Source organism: Typopeltis vanoorti, chromosome 9, assembly GCF_054136105.1.
Source record: "Typopeltis vanoorti isolate ZY-2024b chromosome 9, IOZ_Tvanoo_1.0, whole genome shotgun sequence".
NCBI lineage: Eukaryota > Metazoa > Arthropoda > Arachnida > Uropygi > Thelyphonidae > Typopeltis > Typopeltis vanoorti.
This window is the reverse complement of record NC_143557.1, coordinates 45,928,333-45,949,860: the sequence shown is the minus strand read 5'-3', so window position 1 is coordinate 45,949,860 and position 21,528 is coordinate 45,928,333. Positions and strand designations below refer to the sequence as shown.

The 21,528-nt window shown below is 35.8% G+C and overlaps 1 protein-coding gene across 3 annotated transcripts in view; it reads left to right on the top strand.

Annotated features, from left to right (window-relative positions):
• LOC150103013 (DNA-dependent protein kinase catalytic subunit-like) overlaps nt 1-21,528 on the top strand; it is an 847,149-nt gene that overhangs the window by 336,874 nt on the left and 488,747 nt on the right. For all 3 annotated transcript variants that reach the window (XM_090397444.1, XM_090397443.1, XM_090397442.1), the window contains exon 27: nt 17,184-17,315. In XM_090397444.1, coding sequence (XP_090253570.1) covers nt 17,184-17,315 — 132 coding nt within the window. The remainder of the gene's footprint in view (nt 1-17,183; nt 17,316-21,528) is intronic.

The following is a 21,528-nucleotide window of genomic DNA, read 5'->3' as shown; positions in this document are numbered from 1 at the left end:
CAGATAGCTATGTTTCATTCTTATCCATGGGGGGGAGGGGTGATCTCTTGAATTCTTGCTTTCCTTCCAACTATAATGCTAATATAATACAAAACAAAAATTTCTCTCCTTTATATCTGATACTTCTGCTATCTATATGCATGCATTTCAGCATTCACTTGGGTACACAGCAGAAGTATGAGATATAAAGGAGAGAAATTTTTGTCAGTTAGAGGGTTTGGTGAAAGGTAGGTTCTGACTTAGTAATTTACTCATATTTTATAATAGCGTGAGAGCAGAATTAAATAAAGGAAATGGATATGCCATGATTCTGCTGGACTTTGCAAAGACATTTCACAGAATACTGCATGGAAACTATTAAAACAATTTGGAATATATGGATGGATACAAAACTGGTATGGACAGAACAGTGGCTGACAGACAGGCATCAGAATGTAGTGTACAATGGAGTAGAATCTAGGAGATATCTAGTGGAATCAAAAATGCAGATAGCATTTTTCATTATGTGGCAGAGAGAGAGAGAGATCCCCCCCCCCCCAATTGAATAGGGGGGTTCTTAGCGAGATATGAGGAGAAAATATATATTTTTTTTTTGCTTAGAGAGTGGCAAATAAATGTAAGTTGCCAGAAATAGTTGATACATTATTAGTGAACGAGTTTAAAGGAGAAGTTTGATGGACATTGCATGAATAATAGTTAATAGAGACATCTCTTGCAAGAATCTTATGGCTGTGTGGAGATAATAAATAACTTGTGCTCAGACGTACTTTCTGCTTCCTCTAGAATGCACTAGTATTCTCACATCATGATATTTGGTAATATGGTCAATTAGATATTCAGCTCTCTCACTCACATACACACATGCATGTGCAGAATAAGTTTTGAAAGAACTGTGAGTTATTCTGATTTTCTTCTGGGTGAATCAACTGTTGCAACTTGTTGATGCTTGACTATAAATACTTCCATCTCAATCACCTTCAATTGTATAATTAGAAAAGAGAAGTTTAAATGAAATTGATAAATGTACTTGTGTGGTAATTGCTCAAAAATTTTATGATACAGTTTTTAATAACACTGCAAGGCTAGAAACAAACTTATTTAACAAATTGATTAAATTTAAAAAAAAAACCTTCATATACATAAAATATTGGTTTGCATACCTGTTCAGTACTAGGGTTAACTGCAGTATTAATCAGTAGGAATTCCTGATGGGAATAAAAATGGAATGATACAGTGCTTTTGATAGAAAGAAAAAGCATGGAAAGGGAGTGATGCTGATGATAACAGGAGAATTATGTCCACATAAGGTAGATATATGAAAAAGGGAAGTACTTGCAACAGTTTTGTGGTGGTGGTGAGGCCAGGTAATGTGGAGGGAGGTGATGAAGAAATTTATAAGCATTTTGAGTTAGTGAACAAGAGAAGTGAAGATTTTAATTATGGGCATTATAGATTAGAATGAAGAGATAGAATTTGGGTATAAGGAAAATGAACTTCACAAGTTCTTGAGAGACAACTTGAGAGTACATGAGGATTGAGAGTTTAGATCTTATCATTCCATCAGAGGATGTAATTGTGAATGGGGTTTTGTACTTTTCTCTGTTTGGTGAGAATATTGATGAAGTGATCACCTGGGTTGTGGCTAGCCATATGAAGACTTCTGTGAGGAAAGGATATATGTGGAGATACAATGCTGGTGATTATGACAAGCTTAGGAGACAGCTTGGAGCTATAGCATGGAATGAGGAATTAAATGGAAAAGAAATAAATTCTGCTCAGGAACTGACAAAGAAAAACTGACATAATCACACATGCTACTTAACAGCAGCATGTGTGAATGTATTCTGAAGGTTGAATAAGGTAGTCATCAAATAGATGAATGAGGAGATTAACCACCTTACCAGCCATTATGAATCAAATACGCATCCTCATATGCTTCGTATCCATCATATATTTCAATGTAATATCAATTATATTACAATTTTAATATGCACTTCGCATCCATGGAAATTTGGACGTATATATACATCTGGGCTGGTAGCATGGTTAAGCATGAAATCTGGAAGAAGAAGAAGGCGTGTTGGAAACAGCACAAAATGAATAATGATAATAATGGTAATCGATATGTGCCAAGAAGAAAGAAGAATGATTATGGTAAGATGATATTAATGGATGAAGATGGGAGATTGGTAACTGCTGGAGAGGACATAGTTGAGGCATTCAGTGAGAGGTTCAACAGGGTGTTTCATCTGCAGTGTAAAATTAGAAGCTCAAATGTAGGGAATGAAATGAGAGAAGACTTAATGGTGAGTGAGTAAGTCAATAAGGCAATAGGATTTGATGAGCTATCACCATGCGTCTTAAGAGAATGTTCCAAGTAGTTGTTGAAAGTTTTTCTACTTGGTTATACTATAAATTAAAGATATACCAAGAAATTATATACTTTGTTTAATCCTTTACCCAAGTGTAAGCAAACAAAGTTTGTGTCTCAAGTATTATCAGGACTGGGCAATTCGTGGTAAAGGTGGTATGACTTCACATCACTTGCCTTGGTATCCCATAATGCAAAGCACATCTCCTTGTGGACATGTATTATGCTATGCATTATGGGAAGGGTCACTACTTAGGCCAGTTTCGACCTTTATTAAGGTCTCATTAGTGGGAGCCAGACCTAGAGGTGATACCAAGATTGAAGTAATGCAGAAGTCATATTTTTTTTATATATGAGTTGCCAAAAGGTGTCACACCTTATACATGTCCACAAGGAGATGTGCTTTGCATTATGGGATTCCATGGCAAGCAATATGAAGTCAATACTACCTTTACCACAGTCCTGAAAATACTTCAGGTGCAAACTTTGTTTGCTTACACTTGGATAAAAGATTAAACCAAGTATATAATTTCTTAGTATCTTTAATTTATGTTCCAAGTAGTTAGCATCAACCTTGGCCTGTTTAACAAGTCTTGCAATACCACAAGTCCCAAAGGAGTGGAATAAAGTTAAAATCATTCCATTTCAGAAAGGTGCTACAAATTATAGGCTGATATGTATATCTGGGGTTGTAGTTACAGTACTGGAGAAGTTGATGAGAGATAAGATACAAAAGTGGTTTGATAACAGTGGTATTCTTTGTGCTCTTCACCAAGAGTTCCTTAAAGGGATGTTGTATTTTACCACCGTCTTTATGTACTATAACAAGGTGACAAATGTATTATTATTATTATTACATGATACCTCCAGGGAGTCCAAAGACTCATCGAGGGAGGGCACCTACTTTACAACTACTTTCATCATCTACACCAATGCCATTTATCGCCGACCACTACTACTAGTATTTTCACTGACAATCACAAACATCCATGCCCATGGTGGGATTTGAGCCCGCAGCCACTCAGCACCAGGCCAGCTACTGGACAAGAGAGATGCATATACAGTGGTATACTTAGATTTTGCAAAGGCTTTTGATAGATTGTCACTCCTATTTCTAACTAATCTGAAGCAGATGGGATCGGAATAGATTAGTGAGTTGGATAGACAACTGGCTCTCAGATGGATATCAGCAAATTGTGTTACGGGTGTGTAGTATCATGGAAGAGGAAAGTCATTAGTGGTCTGCCATAGAGGTCTGGTTGGGACCACTGTTATTTAATTTTATATTAATGATATTCTATTGGGTTTAACTGGTGATATAGAACTGTTCGCAGATGAAGAAAAACTGGGAGGATGATCAGGAATGAAGGAGATGTTGTGATCAAACATTAGGACGTGAATAGATTGTATGAGTGGACAACAGTATGGGATTGTCAGTTCAGTGTTGCAAAGTGTAAGTTTTTGAAATTTGGTAGGCCACAATGAGATGTATACACTTGGTAGGGAAATTTTGGAGGAAGTTGAGGAGACAAGACACATTTGAGTAGTGGTGGACAAAGATCTGAACTTCAGAGGTTACATTGCACAGGTTGTAAAGTCTTCACATCAGATAATGGCAGTGACATGGAAAACAGAAACAAAGAGGATTTGATTCCATACAAAGTTTGATCAAGTTTCATATGGATTGTGCACAGAATTAGTCCCCCTTGTTTTAATAGTGATGAAGATATACTGGAAAGAATTCTTTCTTTTAAGCTTACACAGTGATCCAAATGCATTTTTGAAAATTATGGAGATAGCTACCGTGTTTGAATAAAAACTTTAGCTTAATATAACTAAAATCTACATTCGACTTTCAACCTTTACGTCAAGGTCATCTTCCAGAGCATACAACTATACACAGAAACAGATCAACCTATCAAACCACACCCTGAACAGTGACGAACTTATGCTACTGAATAAAGGACTATGCAATAGCACCTAAAAAGGTAAACAAATTGGATTTTATCTACCATATAGAAAGAGGCATCAGGTCCCTAGTTAACAATATAGCCGATAAAATATGACTAGAAACTAGTAATGTCCTAAACATTAGGAAAACCATACAGAACAATCTCATAAAAACAGAACTAACAGCAATTAAGTCATTAAAAGCCAACCAAGACAAAATAATAACGAAATTGGATAAAGACGATGCCACTGTCATCCTTGACAGGTCAACATACATACTTCAGATGAATCAACTAGTAGCCGATAACAACACATATAAGCTGGTAATTTATAACCCAACAAACAGGATAAAGGATAAAACAGAGAAACTACTCAAGTCCATCACTTCTTGGCCACTGGACACTGTTTAAAAACTCAACCCCCCCCCCCCCTAGAATATATGGGGCCCCGAAAATACACAAACAAAATGTTCCTCTTTGACCTATTGTGGAAGGAATTGACAGCCCCAATTACCACTTAGCCAAGAAATTACCGTCAACACTCAAGGAGTTGGTAGGTCATTCCCCCTCCTACATAAAGAACACACAACACTTTATAAACAAAATTAATAACATAACACTCGACAAAGATGACTTATTAGTCAGTTTCGACGTTTCTGCCCTTTTCACTAATGTCCCCATTAATGACACAATTCTCCTACTACAGAACAAATTTCCACCTGACATTACAGCCCTCTTTGCCCACGTACTACAGTCCAGTTACTTCGTGTGGCAAAACAAATTTTACCTACAAAAAGAAGGTACAGCCATGGGCTCAGCACTATCCCCCCTCCCCATTGCTAATTTCTACATGGAAACCTTTGAGCAAAGGGCTCTTGATTCTGCCACGCTAAGACCAACAGTCTGGCTTAGATACATCAACGACATGTTCGCGATCTGGCCGCACGGATTACAAACGCTAAACACATTCCTTAGCCACCTGAACAAACAACACAAACGCATACAATTTAACATCGAAATCGAAAATCAAAACTCGTTCCTGTTCCTAGACACACTAGTCGCACTTCTTCCTTCAGGCAGTCTGTCCTTCACGGTCTACCGAAAACCGACACAGACTGGCCAATACATACATGCTAATTCATACCACCACCCATCACAAAAATATGGAGTCATTAACACCCTTAAAAACAGAGCTACAACAATTTGCTCTAACCAGCAAGCACTGAAACAAGAACTAAAAATCATCAGCGACACATTCATAAATAATGGATATAACAAAAATACTATTAATAAAATACTCCATAAAACAACAACAAAAATGAATCTAGATTACAGTAAAACCATTGCCATCCCATACATTAAAGGGTTATCAGAAAAAATCAACAGAATCCTACAACATTATAACCCAATGCCACCTTTAAATCACCCATTAAACTTAAAACCATATTCAGCGCCTCTAAGGATCCTATCCTCCCATTAGCACATCCTGGAGTCTATTGCATCCGCTGCACCTGTAACTTACCGTACATTGGTGAAACAGGACGGACAAGCCCTATATGCAAGAAAGAACACATTAGACACATTAAATATAACCATTATGGTGAAGCAGGCCTCTCAGATCATGCGCTCAACACCTTACACCAAATCAACTGGAAAAGCACCCACTCTTTACACCACACAAAAACCTGGTATGAAAGGAAATTTAAGGAAGCCTGCGAAATCCTGATAAACCACCCAAATATCAACAACAAAGATGGCATGAAAATTCCAAGGATCTGGATGGCACACATTCAGCCCTAATATATAAGATCCAGCACAAGTCATGACTCTAGCCAATCTTCAGCTATAGATAGATACATAGACTTGTTGTTGCACCCAATGTCTGCAACCAACAGATAACACTAATAATAGGACTCTAGCATTGATGTATAATTTTTTTTTTTTTCACCATAGGTCAGGCCAACAATTGTTGTAGCGGTTGGTCAGTAACTTTAACAAACCAGTTTGATTGTAGTGTAGCTTGTTTTCTGTGTATAGTTGTATGCTCCAGAAGATGACCTTGACATAAAGGTCGAAACGTCGAATGTAGATTTTAGTTATATTAAACTAAAGTTTTTATTCAAACACGGTAGTTGTCTCCATAATTTTCAAAAATGCATATACTGGAAAGAGTTCAGAGAAGACTGATTAAGGTGGTAACTGGTCTTTGGGATGCGGGAAAAATCATATCCTCTCTGTTCATGCTATTTACAAGACTTTGTAAATAGCATGAACAGAGAGGATATGATTGAGACATTTAAGTTGGTAAAGGGTTGTTTCCAGGTTAATGTGGAAGAAATATTTCACAGAATGGGAGAAGGGGTAGAACAATGAGACATCCCTAGAAGCTGTATAAGGTGTAAATACATCTGCATAAGAAGCAGGTTCTTTGCATGTAGAGTGGTTGGTTAGTGGAATGCATTGTGGTGTATGCAGATGTATTTAATGAGTTTAAAGCATGGTTTGATGGGCTTTCTCTGTAACAATATGTGTCTTAAATGATAACTTTTTTGACCCCATGGAGGTTTGATGCTAATAATAACAATTATTATTATTACAGTGGCAACCCCATAATAACAGTTTAAAAAAAAAAAAAATACAGGTAAGAACTCTCCCCTCCCCCACACACCCAAGGAATGTAATTAATTTAAAAAAAAAAAAAAGAAAAGTAAACAAGTTGCTATTGTTTGAAACAAACCAAAAATAGTTAGTTATATTCAATGTATTTGTGATTCATCATATGTATTCCAGTGTACAGGTAATTTCCATACTCTTCCTTCATTAATCTTATCCAATCACATAAAATAAATTGGTTTTCATTATTTTGTGTAGAAAATATGTAGCTTTTGAAATGTGTAGATACTTGACTTTTTACAATACATTGTACAATGCAAAATCTTGCACTGTACTTTATATAATACTTAGCCTATTTGCTTGAGTGGTTAGCATATCTGCTCTAATGGATTTTTGTGATTGTCTTTAGGTGGGGGGTTGAATTTAATCACCTAGTGTGATGTTCACTGCTCTGCTTATTTGAGGCCTAAAATGGCTCGTGAAAAAATTCCATGTTTGGTTTCTAGGGTAGGGTTTCTGGACTCTGTAAAAATACAAAAAAATTATAAAAATTAATAAACAGTATAGATAAAAATCCTTGGCCCATTCACTTATATTACTTAGACTTACAACCTTTCATGAGTGGGAGTTAGATAAAATAAATAAACAAATAAAAAAATAATAATAAATAAAAAGATAGTGTAACATCCACCAAATGAAACTCATGTCCATTAAAGCATCTGAGATTCTGGCTAGCATCTCTGTAATTGTTACTTAATTACTGAATAATCTTTAATGTTGATTTTTAATAGTATCATCTCATGGACACTTGTCCAGAAGCATAAGCACAAGATAGGTCTACACAGTTCGATGTGAATAAATTAAGCATCTATTCTTAATAACTTGTAGTAGATACAAACCACAACATTCTTTGGTCTGAAACATGCCTCGTACATCGATGTCTATACAAATTTGAACATTTATTTAAGGATAGCACTGAAGCCTTGTTTCACTGCTCGAACTTGAATTGGAATGAATGCCTATCGTTATCAAAAATATGGGAAAGTCTGATTAGAATAACACATCATTAATATTTTTTTAATTACTATTAAAACCAAGAATGGTATTTTATGAAGTCATAAGGTCTCCAGAAACTAACAAGATGCTGTATCTATGGGGTGATCTGTAGTGTATGACATAATATATATATATAAAAAAAAGTTTATAAAATTACTTGGTATCCTTAATATATATATATATATATACTATTATGATTAACCTTTTCCTCAGTTAGAACATAACCATAATGTTACTGGAAATATAACATCACATGGCTCATTCTATTTCAAATAAATCCATTGTTTGCATTCTACCTCTTTGCAACTGAGGATGGTCTGTAATTTTCAGACTGAAATATATGGCTTTATAATAAAAAATTATTACCGTTACCTTGTGTTTACGTGTAAATATTTTATATAACTATGGCTCAAGTTTTCCTAAAAGAAAGAAATAAAAAAAAAAATTAAGAATTAACTAATTTGCCTATGAGGGATAGCTTTGAGGTTTGGTAGTGCTCTTATGGCATATGTGGGAATCTCAGGTGTCAATCATTTGAGAACTTTCATAATAGAGATTTACGGTATAAACAACACCAAAAGAGAATCAAATACATTTAGTAAACTTATTAATATTTTGCTGATTTTCAACCCATCATTCTCAGAGCATAAATATATCTGTGACATGCATGCTTCACTCAATTAAATAAATCTGGAAAAACAATTCAATCTGTAACTGAAACTGAACTAACATGACACCCTCTATGAGCCAGATAACTATAAAATTAATTTGGAGAAGTCAGTGTAAAACTCGATGTAGCTTGGAAATACCAAACCTCTTTACATCGATTTTTACAGAGTTCAAGTCTTATGAGATTGTTACCAAAATAACCTTTTATGTCTCTATATACTTTATGCTAAATATTAATGTAAATAACCCTATGGGAATTGACTGTACTTACTGCTTTAACAAAAATTTCTAGAATGCAAAAAAAAACAAAGGCAACTTTGCCACTGGAACTTTGTATAATAGCTATGTATAAGGGCACAAGAAAGTTGTTTGTGAGCTCTGCCTATCTAGACACCTTCTAAGTCAGTGTAAAAGAGATCGGCAAGGTTTAGACAAGTTTCCGCTGCCTGACAAGATAGGGTTAAAGGAGTGCACAGAGGAGAAGAAAGAATGGATCGGTCTTAACAGAAGATCTAGGAGTCGTGCCGAATTCTTCGGGGGTTACAACCCTTCGTGCAAGGTCCCGGAGAATGTGAAATAAAAAGGGACTGAGCCAAACATCGTAGTCAGCAGTTAGAGGCAGTTGAAGGCAGAAGATATCGGCAGTAAGATCCAGAGGACCGGACGTTACAGCGAGCCCATGCCAGAGGAGAAGAATGGGAATGACGAGAGAACAGCCAATGTAAATACTTGAGACAGTGTCAGTCGGATGTCCTTTTGCCGTGAGAGATCAACCGAAGCCAAAAGTCGCAGAGCGATCTTCAAGCCAGTATGCTGAAACCTCTTGCCTGAGCTTTTTGAGTACCGGAAAATTGCAGTCCAAGGCCCGTCAATATCCCAACGAAACACTCCCCCTGAAGCAAGACTCTCTAGACGGAAGCCTAAGGCCTGAGAAGAAAGGAAAAGCATAGGGACTTTAGTACTAGACCTTTGGATGAGTGCAACACAGAGCACGGTAAGTTTATTCCATCTTTTATTGTACATTCCTTTTGTAATCTAGGAGATATGTTATAGATGGACTGATAAGAAATAGTAATAATAAGTATCTATAAGAGAGGCCTCTGATTTGTTATTAATTGGAATATAACTTGGCATAGCTAGCTAACCTCTTTGTGTGTAAATTAGAGTCTCAATAATGAGAATAAACTATTATTTAGATATTGGTCAAATGTAGGTGTATAACTATTTTAATTACCTATTTTAACTATTTTATTTGGTAATTAAAATAGTTATTCACCTACACCTGACCAATATCTAAATAATAGTTTATTCTCATTAATCCTTGTGGTCAAGAATCAACAATTTTGAGTGTCTCAATAATTTGATTTAATAAGCAGAGAAGTAATTGAGTAATTATATTGTATAGTTATTTAGTATTGAAAAGGGAAAGTTTGTTTCTTTATGCTAAAATTCTAATGGATAGGTAGAGAGAGTAACCTCCCTATTTTTAATTAATGTACTTTGTTATTAATGTAAATAGATGTGTTTTAATTATATGTCAATAGAGTGCCACCTGATCTTTTATTTTACAATGCACTGTTCCTAAATAAAGTGGGATCTGTGAGTGGGAAACAACTAAGGCATTAAAAGTGTAGTTTAAGTACTTAAGTACTACGACTGTTTACGTAAACTTTATTGAAGCAATATATGCTAGTAAGAGAGAGAGAGAGAGAGAGAGATCTACCGGACGTATTGCTGAGTCTTATGCCGGTATAGAAATACTAGTGGCGCAGTCTTAACAAATAAATTTTCCAGTGTTCATAGGCGTACGACTAGTAAATGCGAAAGGTGGATAAGTATGCAGTAGAATAAGTAAGAAAGGTTACGAAAGCAAAAGTGCACTGCTGTAAAGAATAAAGAAGATATTACAATATAGAGAAATAACAGCATTCATTACATTAGACCTTCATTCGTTACATCAGGTCTCAGAATGATGATTTCCTATATCTTTGTGAAATTAATGCAACTCCACTTATTGAGGTTGAGCGAGTTCTTAGTTAATGCTGAAAATAGTCTCTCAGACCTATAACATTTATGTGTAGTATTGATGTTTTCCTCCATACCTCAGTCGGTATAGATGACAAGCCCTTTGGCCAGAAAGACCTCAGTTTGATTCCTTTCAGTCATGTGAGGAACCTTTATCTCATCTCTATGAAACTGGCTAACTCACCTTTCTATGAAAGGTGAGTTAGCCGGTCTCATACAGAGGTAGGGGATATTTTTTCAACTGGAAACTTGGGGTTTTCATCCCCCAGAACAGGCAAACTAGCCCTGTGAAGACACACGGATTACAGTCATTGAATATCAACCTTATCTACCAATTGCAACTTGCCATACAGATGGTTGCAAATATAATTTTTATGTTCTTTGTGGCAGGTGTTAAGTAAACGTGTGGACAGACTTATGTGTTCGTCGAACATGTTGTTTATTATTTTAACGGTATAATAGAACACAGAAACTAAGCAAATAATTAATTTATTAACTTGATGCTGATATTTCGCTGGTATTATAACCAGCATCTTCAGAGCACAAAAACACTGTTTGTCACAATACGCGAGACTAAAACAACATGGTGTATTTCAACAAAATTGTAGCAGCAACACAAAGACTAGTCCTGATTTTGGCGCCCTCTATCTGAAAAAAAAAAAAAAAAAAAAAAAAAAAAAACGCTATCATATATTACTAGAGTCCTAGAGTCCTTTTTTCAGTTCAGAAAACCCACACATACAGGCAGATACTTACACAAACAATCACACCATCATCCTTCTCAACAATATGGCATATTAAAAACGCTAACCCATAGAGCGAGAGCAATCTGTTCAAATGACAAGGCTCTCACTGCTGAACTGACTCACTTACGCCACACCTTCTTGGCCAACGGCTACAATCCACAAAAAATAAACAAAATACTAAACACTCCTAAGAAACCCCTCCCACCATCCACCACAGAGAACTACAACAAAACAGTCATCATCCCTTACATTAAAGGCACATCCGAAAAGATCTCAAGAATTCTCAATAAACATAAACTACGCACTACATTCAGACCATGTAGCAAATTAGCCACCCTCATCCGCTCACCCAAGGACAGCATTCCTCCTTTATCACATCCAGGAGTCTACCAAGTACCCTGCTCATGCAATCAAGCCTACCACGGTCAAACAGGAAGAACTGTGAATATCCGCATCAGCGAACATAAACGATACGTCCGGAATTATCATTATGGGAAGTCGGGCCTAGCAGACCATGCTCTGGATACCCCTGCACACAGGATCAACTGGAAAAACACAAAAGTACTACACAGAAACCCATATAAATCAGAGAGATTGTTCTTAGAGGCGACAGAAGCCCTAAAACACACTCCAAATCTCAACAAATATGGCTGTATTAACTTGCCGAAGATCTGGGAGACAGTTATATTAAGAAAAAACTAGCACTTTTCTAGGACTCTAGTAATATATGATAGCGTTTTTTTTTTTTTTTTTTTTTCAGATAGAGGGCGCCAAAATCAGGACTCTAGTCTTTGTGTTGCTGCTACAATTTTGTTGAAATACACCATGTTGTTTTAGTCTCGCGTATTGTGACAAACAGTGTTTTTGTGCTCTGAAGATGCTGGTTATAATACCAGCGAAATATCAGCATCAAGTTAATAAATTAATTATTTGCTTAGTTTCTGTGTTCTATTATACCGTTAAAATAATAAACAACAGGTGTTAAGTAATCTACCAGATGGTCCAAATTAGGCTAAATTGCAGGAATAAGAAACTTTGTACACTCCAGGTTGTGCAAGAGGATAAAATTGATCTTTAGGAGAATGATTGAAGGTAGCTAACTAAATGAACATTTTGAAAGTGGCATGGAGGTCATGTTTGCAGAGGACTTCAGCTATTTTTTCTGATGTACCCTTAATATATGGGATGGGAATGGTTTTACTCTTATCCTGTATATTGGTTGCAGGAGGAATGGGGAGGGGGGGGGTTCATATAGTACTTATTTGTTTAATAAGGGCTGTAGCCACTGGCTAAAAAGGTGTTGTGAAGGTCCCTGAGCTTGGTTTCAAGGGCAGTGTCATTTGTACAAATAGCCATGACTCAGTAAGTGTTTTGAGGCTGCCATACTGTTGGATGATGGTGTGATTGCTTATGTAAATACATTTCAAGAATATCAAATCTCTAATAAACCTTCCAAGATAATATTCCATCTAAGGAAAATATAAGCACTTAAAATCATATGTGAACAAACAAATAAGTATAACAAAAGCAAACATTGAAATGCAAATGAAGAGACAGAAGTGTTATAAGAGCTTTATTTCAACATGACAGTCAGCAAGGATGGTGAAGGAATTAGCATTGCCTCTGATTGGTTATTCAATTTCATTCTCAATAAGTGCACAGAAGAAGCAGATTACAACAGAAAATGATTCATCTCCTTAAGGACTTGGCTACTTATCAGGTTATAAATTGGGATCCTATAGAATCTTAAATGAAAAAATATAAAAATTATTTAAAAAGTTACATCTTGGCTCAAAGATATTACCGAAAAGCTTAAACCTTATCATATCAAACCAAACCAGATATACGGGGTTCCTAAAATTCTTTGTCTGATAGTAGACAACATAGATATTTCTACAAATACCTACAAACTGGCTGAACATTTATCCAAATAATCCCCCCCCCCTTTCATTGGCAACTCTCCCTCATCTATTAAAAAATCTCTACCCTTTAAAACATTAATAAAAAAAAATCTAACTTTTCTGGATTCTGATATCATGGTCAGTTTGGATATTTTCACTATTCACCAGTGTACTTTTGACAGAGACCTTTGACCTCATTAAGCCATCTTTTCTCTCCCTGATATAATTGTATCATTCAGATTCATCATGCATTCAGGTTATTTATTATGAAGAGGAAGGATATATTAACAGCTGGATAGGACTGCAGTGGGGTCCTCAACACCAGGTAACCTCTGCATGGAACATTTTGAAAACCAAGCACTTAACATATCCACACTTAAGCAAATAGTCTGGCTGCACTATGCTGATGATGTGATTGCTATCCAATTGAAGGCATCCAAGTATTTTCAGATACATATTATGACCATATCACTCTGATCCTTATATACTTCCAGTCCACTCGATATGATCTCACCAGCTCTTCTTTAGGCATATTAATGCAATAATCTGATATAGTACCACTCTAGATATGGTATCTGAAATAATGGTACTGAAAAAAAATAATAATAATAAATTAAGGAAGTGTTGACTAGAAGACTTCATAAAAAAAATTCTCAAAACTTGCAAGGGAAAAAAAAAAAAAAAAGTTCAACTCTGTGTATGTAGAGGACTTAACTGGACCATATCCATTCTGTATATCCTAGGCATAATTTTGCCAAAAGCACGGTGATTTTTTTTTTTCTTCTTTTTGAGGATGATATGGATATAGGCCATCTATTTGTCACTTAAAAAAAAAAAATTTTAAAAATCCAAGGCATGATTCCCCCCAACCTGTATCCAAGCCCTGGTTCTCAAAAAATGTGCCTATGCTGCATAATCAGAACCACATAGATACATCATCATAATCCACCCCATCTGCCTAAGTAACGTGAGTCCAGGCCACCATGGTTGATAGCTTTATAGTCTATTCTGTCTGCAGACCAAAAAAGAAATCAGCTGATGCCTTTTATTTCTGTATAGGAAGTAGGTGAGGCCATTTTTGCCATATCTAACTTTTGGAGACTGAGTGGTATCTCCACTGGTAACCAATCAGAGATAGCTGGACCAAGGTTATCATTAATTAAGTGGCACACAGTGAAGAGACGTCTCAACAAGTGCCACTATCTCGTGGTCCCTAACACAATATATATTTTATGTCTGAAATAGTGTGGGTTCTACGGTCAATTTTCTTGAATTTATAGTACAAAAAACCCACTTGCCCATGCCAGAGATCTATTGATTCGGGAACTGGTTGAAAAAAAAGGCTTAGAGAAATTTCCTATATTCACCGACTAGAATTTGAAAACAAGTCTTTCTTCGTGTGGTCAAGTGCCATGGTGTGTAAACACCACATCCACTGAGCTACATAGGCTACAGTCTGCAGAAAAGTTATTTAAATGTCTGTAAGAATTCAGATCACTTATATACTCTTGATGTTTTCTGTCCATTTCCTTCTATGTCTTCTCGGTGGCATCTTTCTTTCTACTCTTCTGTTTTGGAGAATTTGACGAAACCTTTTAGTTAGATTCTGTACACATGTCCATACCATTGTGACTGTTTTTCTTTGATTCTTGCTATTATTGAAATATGATTGATTTTCATTTCATTCTTTTTTTTTTCTTTAACATTTGTTTTCATAATTTGTCAATCTTTGTTCTTCCTTCTGCCTGATAACCTAAGTCCCTGCATCCTAAAAAACTGTCGGAAATACTATTGAGCTATAGTCTTTGATATTAAGATGAAGAAATATGTATTTTTTCATATATTTGTAAGTTTTGTCATAGCAGACAGCCTAGATTTTTTCTTTGTTTGATGGTTGATAGTGTCAGATAAGTATCATAATTTAACTTGTCTGTGATCAGCATGCCTAAATAATTGAAATTTTTTACTTGTTCCAGTTTATTTCCTTCCACTTCTAAGATTAGTTCTCCATTGGTTTTACTAAAATGTATCTGCATTGCATACACCTTGCTGTTTTTGATATGTAGTTTTGCAGTCATATATTTTAAGTTTTTCTTATTATCTGTAAATAATACTCTATCATTCACATTTTGTATGATGTAAATTTTTTCCATTCACAATTCTTCCCAGCATGACAACTATCATGTCTAATATTTCAAAAGTTTCAGTTGCTCCAAATTTTTTTCTTCCATAGTATTCTTATACTACTGGATGATGATATTGTTTTTTTTTTTTTTTTTTTTTTTTTTTTTTTTTTTTTTTTTTTTTTGTCATTGGCATGCCTGTTTAATAAGTCTTACAACAGCAAAGGTTTCAAGGAAGTGGAAAGAAGGTAAAATTCTTCCACTGCATAAAGGTGTTGATAAGGCCGTGACTGCAAATTATAGGCTAATCTGTATATCTGGAGTTGTGGTGAAGGTACTAGAGAGATTGGTGAGAAGTAAGATACAGAAATGAGTTGATAATAGCATAGGTTTGTTAAAGTTTATGATGCCTTTGTATAAGGCCTTGATCAGGTCTCATATTGATTATTTTGGGTTTCATGGTGATGAAGACATGTTATAAAGTGTCCAGAGAAGATTCACAAAGGTGGTCAGTGTTCTTTGGAGTGTACAGTACATGGACAGATTGAGAGAATGTAAATTGCAAAGCCTGATGAATAGGATGAGGAGAAGAAGATTATCGAGTCATATAAGTTAGTCAGGAGTTGTTATCAGGTTGACATGGAAGAGATTTTGCATAGAATTGGAGAAGGGGGTTAGAATATGAGGCTATCCCTTGAAACTGTATAAGAAGGGTGTGATCAGAAGAGTGAGGGAGAGAGGAGAGTTCTTTACATAGAGAGTAGTTGGTGAGTGGAATGTATTGCCTGAGTGTGTTGGAAATGTAGATGCATTGAATTAGTTTAAGGCATAGTTGGATGAGCATTGTGTGTAATAGTATATATCTCCCTCTGAGTGTCTGACTCCATGGAGGTCAGATGTTAATATTAATAATAATGATTATAATAATAATAATTGAAGTTAGTCAGCAGTGGCTTAAGCACACCAAAGTCATCCAATAGTTATCGGTGCACTTGGTGCCATTTCAAAGAAGCTATCCAACTATTTACAAGAATTAAACATCAACAAAGTGACCACATATGATCTACAAAAAATGCATTACTTCTTGTAACAGTCCATATTATATGATGCTACCTAACAGACTATTCTTAGTTTCTTGGGTAGAATCTGAATTGCTCTGTATTACTCGTCAAACTTTTTTTTAATGATATCTTGTTTTGACTGTTTCAGTTTTGATAATAATAATGATAACATCAATTCAAATAATTGTAAAAGAGCATAGATCATGTCTGTTATATCTCACTTTTTTTAAGCAGCACTATTTAGAAGCTGACCCTGATGAAGAGAGGAACAGTAAAATTTGCAAAAGTAGTAGAAGAGGCAATAGGGCCATACCATCAGTTGTATGAAAAAAAAGAAACAGAATACCCACCAAGCTACGTTGGCTCAATTCTTTGTTAAGAAGTAGAATAATAAATTTATTTTCTGAATATGTTTCATTATCTTTCAGCTTAATTGTTTTTCTTTAACTAGGCACTGAGATATACCCTAATTCTTTTATAAAAAAAAAAAAAAATTAAGAGTCAAAAAAGAAATTTGAGGAACGAATTATACTTTTTCCAATAGTTATTATATTCCATTAGTGCATTTTTGATTATAACTAAAAAACTTTGTATAACTAAAAAGTCTCTTTTCAGCATTATTTTGCTAATGTGCTATTAGAGCTTAAACCTGCTGTTTTACTTGTATAGGAAATGCACAGAAATTGGCAAGTTATGCGGGAAGCTCAGGTAACTTTATATAGAAGCTACCGTAAGGGAGATTTACCTGATATTGAAATTCCCTATTCTGCTATTATTGCACCTCTTCAGGCATTGGCACAGGTAAGCATGCATATGTATATTTCTTTAGTAATATTTCCATAAATGCTCCTTTATTATGTTATGTAGATCTCAGAAAAAAAAAATTTTTTTGTTCATAGTATTATAGGAGTTCATAGGAGTTAGTTCATATGGAATAATAAGGGGACAGCGCAAGGACAAGGGGTCATCCCTGGAACTTATAAAAGAAAGTCACGAATAATGGTTTCTTTGCATGGAAAGTGGTTGAACCATGGAATGCATTGCCTCATAGGGTGGTGAGCATGAACAGTGAATGAGGTGAAGGAGGGGTATGATAGACTTTGTGCTGTCTAGAATATGCCTACCACAATGAATCTTGTGGCTCCATGGAGGTCACAAAGACTACATAATAATAATAATGCGACTCTATAATACTAATAATGTAAAAAATCATTTTCTACAGTTGAGCAATGTTCATTTTTGGTGAATTGCTTTTACAGGCATTTCATAATTCTTCTTGATGACTATCAAGCAGAATTATGAAACAAAAGAAATAGAAAAGTGGACATCTATACAAAATATACAGGAATTTATCATACTTTGAATTTTTTATTTTGTTTTGTTTTAGTGCATTTTTTTTCACTTGGTTACTAAGAAATTTACTAAGTAAATTTCTTGGTTACAAGAAATTATATTCTTATTTTTATTCTTACCCAAGTGTTGGCATGTGAAGCAATATCGTCATAGGTTAATTCTCTGTGGAAGTAAATTACGTCATATAATAGACTGCTAAGATACTAGCAGTTCTTTGAGATAGTACTTCATGTGTTTGCACTTGGGTAAATGATAAAAACAAGAATATATATTTTCTTGTTATTATTATTACCATCATCAGACCTCATTGGAATCAAGACTAATCACTGAGCTCCTACTCTATGATGAGTTATGTCACATACACACACACAACTCATTAGACATGCCTTAGATGTATTCACCATTTCCACACTCCCCACATTATCAGGAAAGATTTCAATCACTCACTACTCTTCATGTAGAAAATTTGCTCAATCCTCCCCAACTCCGCCCTCCTTATACAGCTTCCAGGGGTGACCTCTTGTTTTTCTCCTGTCTAAAAAATTTCTTCCACATTAATATTGTGGTAATCCCCTTACCAAGTTATATGCTTCAATCATACCTCCCTTTCTCCACACTCCTTCTCCTTTCAAGTATTAGGCCTGGTGGCCCATTACATTCGTATTGGGCATGACCTATTATGATTTGAAACCATGACCGCTTCGAGGATAAGGTAGTTAGTCCCATGCCTCCCGGTGTGTCCTATGTCTGTAGATGCATGTGTTCACGGGGCCAGTTTGCCTGCTCTGGGGGACAAAAAACCCAAGTTTCCAGGTGAAAAAAACCCTACCTCCATATGAGACTGGCTAACTCACCTTTAGTTGAAAGCAACCGGATAAAGGTTCCTCATGTCATGGATGGGAATATCGAACCTAGGTCTTTTCGACCAAAGGGCTTCATCTATACCGACTGAGCTATGGAGGCTCCTTCCTCCACTCTAGATTCTGCAAATTGCATTTCTTCTTTCTTAAATAAGAAAGAAGAAATGCAATTTGCTGAATCCAAAAACCACATCAATCAATTATTTATTCCAATATCTCCTCATCCTATTGAAAATCATGTGAGCATATCTGTGCACAGATATGCTCACATTTGATCAAGGCCGTATGACAATGTAATCATAGTCTTCTTACTTCTACAATTTTCATGCCAGTGGCACTCTCTTTGCATGTTTCATTTTCATTCTTGGTTAAATGAAAGAACAGAGTAGTACCTGCAGTGTGAAGGATACTCTTGATATGGCATCCATACAAAGATTGTCATATCATTACCTGGACAGTACCCCCCCCCCCTCTCTCTCTCTCATACCACTACTCTAACTCTCCTCCACCTTCCTGCCATGATCTGGCATAGCCCTCTACTATTAAACAGCACTCTTTCCCTCCTCTTTTGGCTTTCCCTCCTATTTTATTTCTAAACCTTCAGTGGGGTGTACAGGATATTATGATAGTACTACATAAAAAAAAAAAAGTAATGATGTAACTTCCTGTCGACAATTTTCCTCCAAATTAACCTGTTATCTGTCAACATTCCAATGTTATCAGATGTTATATTTTTATCATCTAAGACACTTTTTATTATATCGTTCCACTTAGATCTTGGTCTTCCTCTGAGTCTTTTTCCTGCCATTCTGGCAAAGAATACTTGTTTTCTTAACCTTTCCTCTCTCATTCTATTTAAGTGCCCATACCACATGAGATTAGCTCTGCTAACACAACACATTCCTGTATGCTAACAATGTCAAGTTCTTTCCTAATCTCCTCATCTTTAATGTGATGCTGCCATTGACACCAACTGTTCAGTACCCTAATCTTTCTCAGGATGCTCTTTATATGTGGTATCAGGTCTTTGATCAAATATTTTATTTCTAAACCAGCTCTCATTTTCCATAAGTTAAAATTGGTTTGAACATTGTCTTGTATATAGCTAATTTAGTTTTTTTGACTAATTTCTTTCTTATTCCATATAAATTATTTAGCTGACTTCCTACTATGACTGCTTTACTAATTCTATTGTCAATTTCCATCAGCATGGAGGTGCAGTGTGTGATGGAAACAAGAGATCAGAAATAATAGATGAAGTGAAAGATCAGAACAGTCGTATTTAAGAGAGAGAAGTGTTTGGCATTGGAATCAATAGTAGTAGTGTGAAGAATGAAGAGACAAGGAATGCAAGAGGAACAGGGAAATGGAGAGGGGGGAGAACCTGATTGGACAGGGAGACATGGCATAGGGAGAGAGGATGTTGAAAGTAGCAGTGAATATGTGTATGGAGATAGAGTAGGTTGTGATGTGGGTATGAAAGTTGAGCCGTGATAAAGGTGGTTGTGCAAGGGCAAGTCTGGCGGGGATATCACAACCAATAAGTGTCTTCAATAAGATTGGTTATAGACCTAAAAATGAACTGTGTGCTTCTCTGTGCACACAGTTCATTTTTAGGTCTATAACCAGTATTCTCTGTGGTTATCAGTAAGGGTTTGTTGGCGATTATGTTTTACTAACTTACTTAGGTACTATAAGGTGACAAGTAACTTATACAGGCGAGATGTATATACAGTGGTGTTCTTGGATTTTGTAAAAACTCTTGATAGACTGCCACATGATTAGCTGTTAAATAAATTGAAAGAAATGGGATTAGATAACAGACTTCTGAATCGGATCAGTGACTGGTTGTCAGATAGGTATCATAAAGTTGTATATGGGTGTGCAGTATCCCAAAAGAGGAAGGTCATTAGTTGCTACAGGGATAGTTTTAGGACCATTGTTATTTAGTATATTAATGATATTGGGATGGGTGTAACGAATGCTATGGAGCTGTTCATAACAGAAATCCATTACCATAAATCCATTGCCATTCCTTATATCGGGGCACATCTGAAAAGCTAACAAAAATCCTAGAAAAATATGGACTGACTATCTGTTACAAGCCATATAAGAAATTGACATCCCCTATCTGCTCCACCAAAGACCAGCCACTTCCCCTAGACATACCTGGAGTATACCAGGTTCCTTGCAGTTGTAAACTGTCCTACTATGGTCACAAACAGGCAGAACAGCTAACATCAGGATTTCCGAACACAAAGACTACATCAAGTCTCATCAATACAGCCACTCAGGACTTGCTGACCATGCATAGATACCCACCACAGAATACACTGGAAGAAAGCTTTACTACACTGCAGCAAATATAAATATGGAAGATTATTCCTGGAATCAGCCTCAGCTCTAAAAAAACTTCCCAAATCTCAACAAATTTGGGTGCATGAGACTGCCCCAAATTTGGGAAGCGTGCATCCTAAGAACATTATCCCTGCCAGCAGGCACCTTTAGGACTCTAGGATCAACTTCAGTTGCCTTCTTCAGCTTCATTTGCTCGTTATTAGTGCTTGCGTGCACATATCATAGTTTTATGTTCCCAGAAGATGGCAATGTAGCATTGCCGAAATATAGAAAGGTATTGATTAAAGTTTTTTAATTAATATTTTTGTATATGTTGTCATTTCCTGAAAAATTTAAAGTCAGTGATGTTTTTAGTATTTCTGCCTTTTTTCATTGTCTTTGTATTTTTAATTCTGATTTTCATACCAAATGTATTACAGCAGTTATTGAATTAGTTAAGCAAT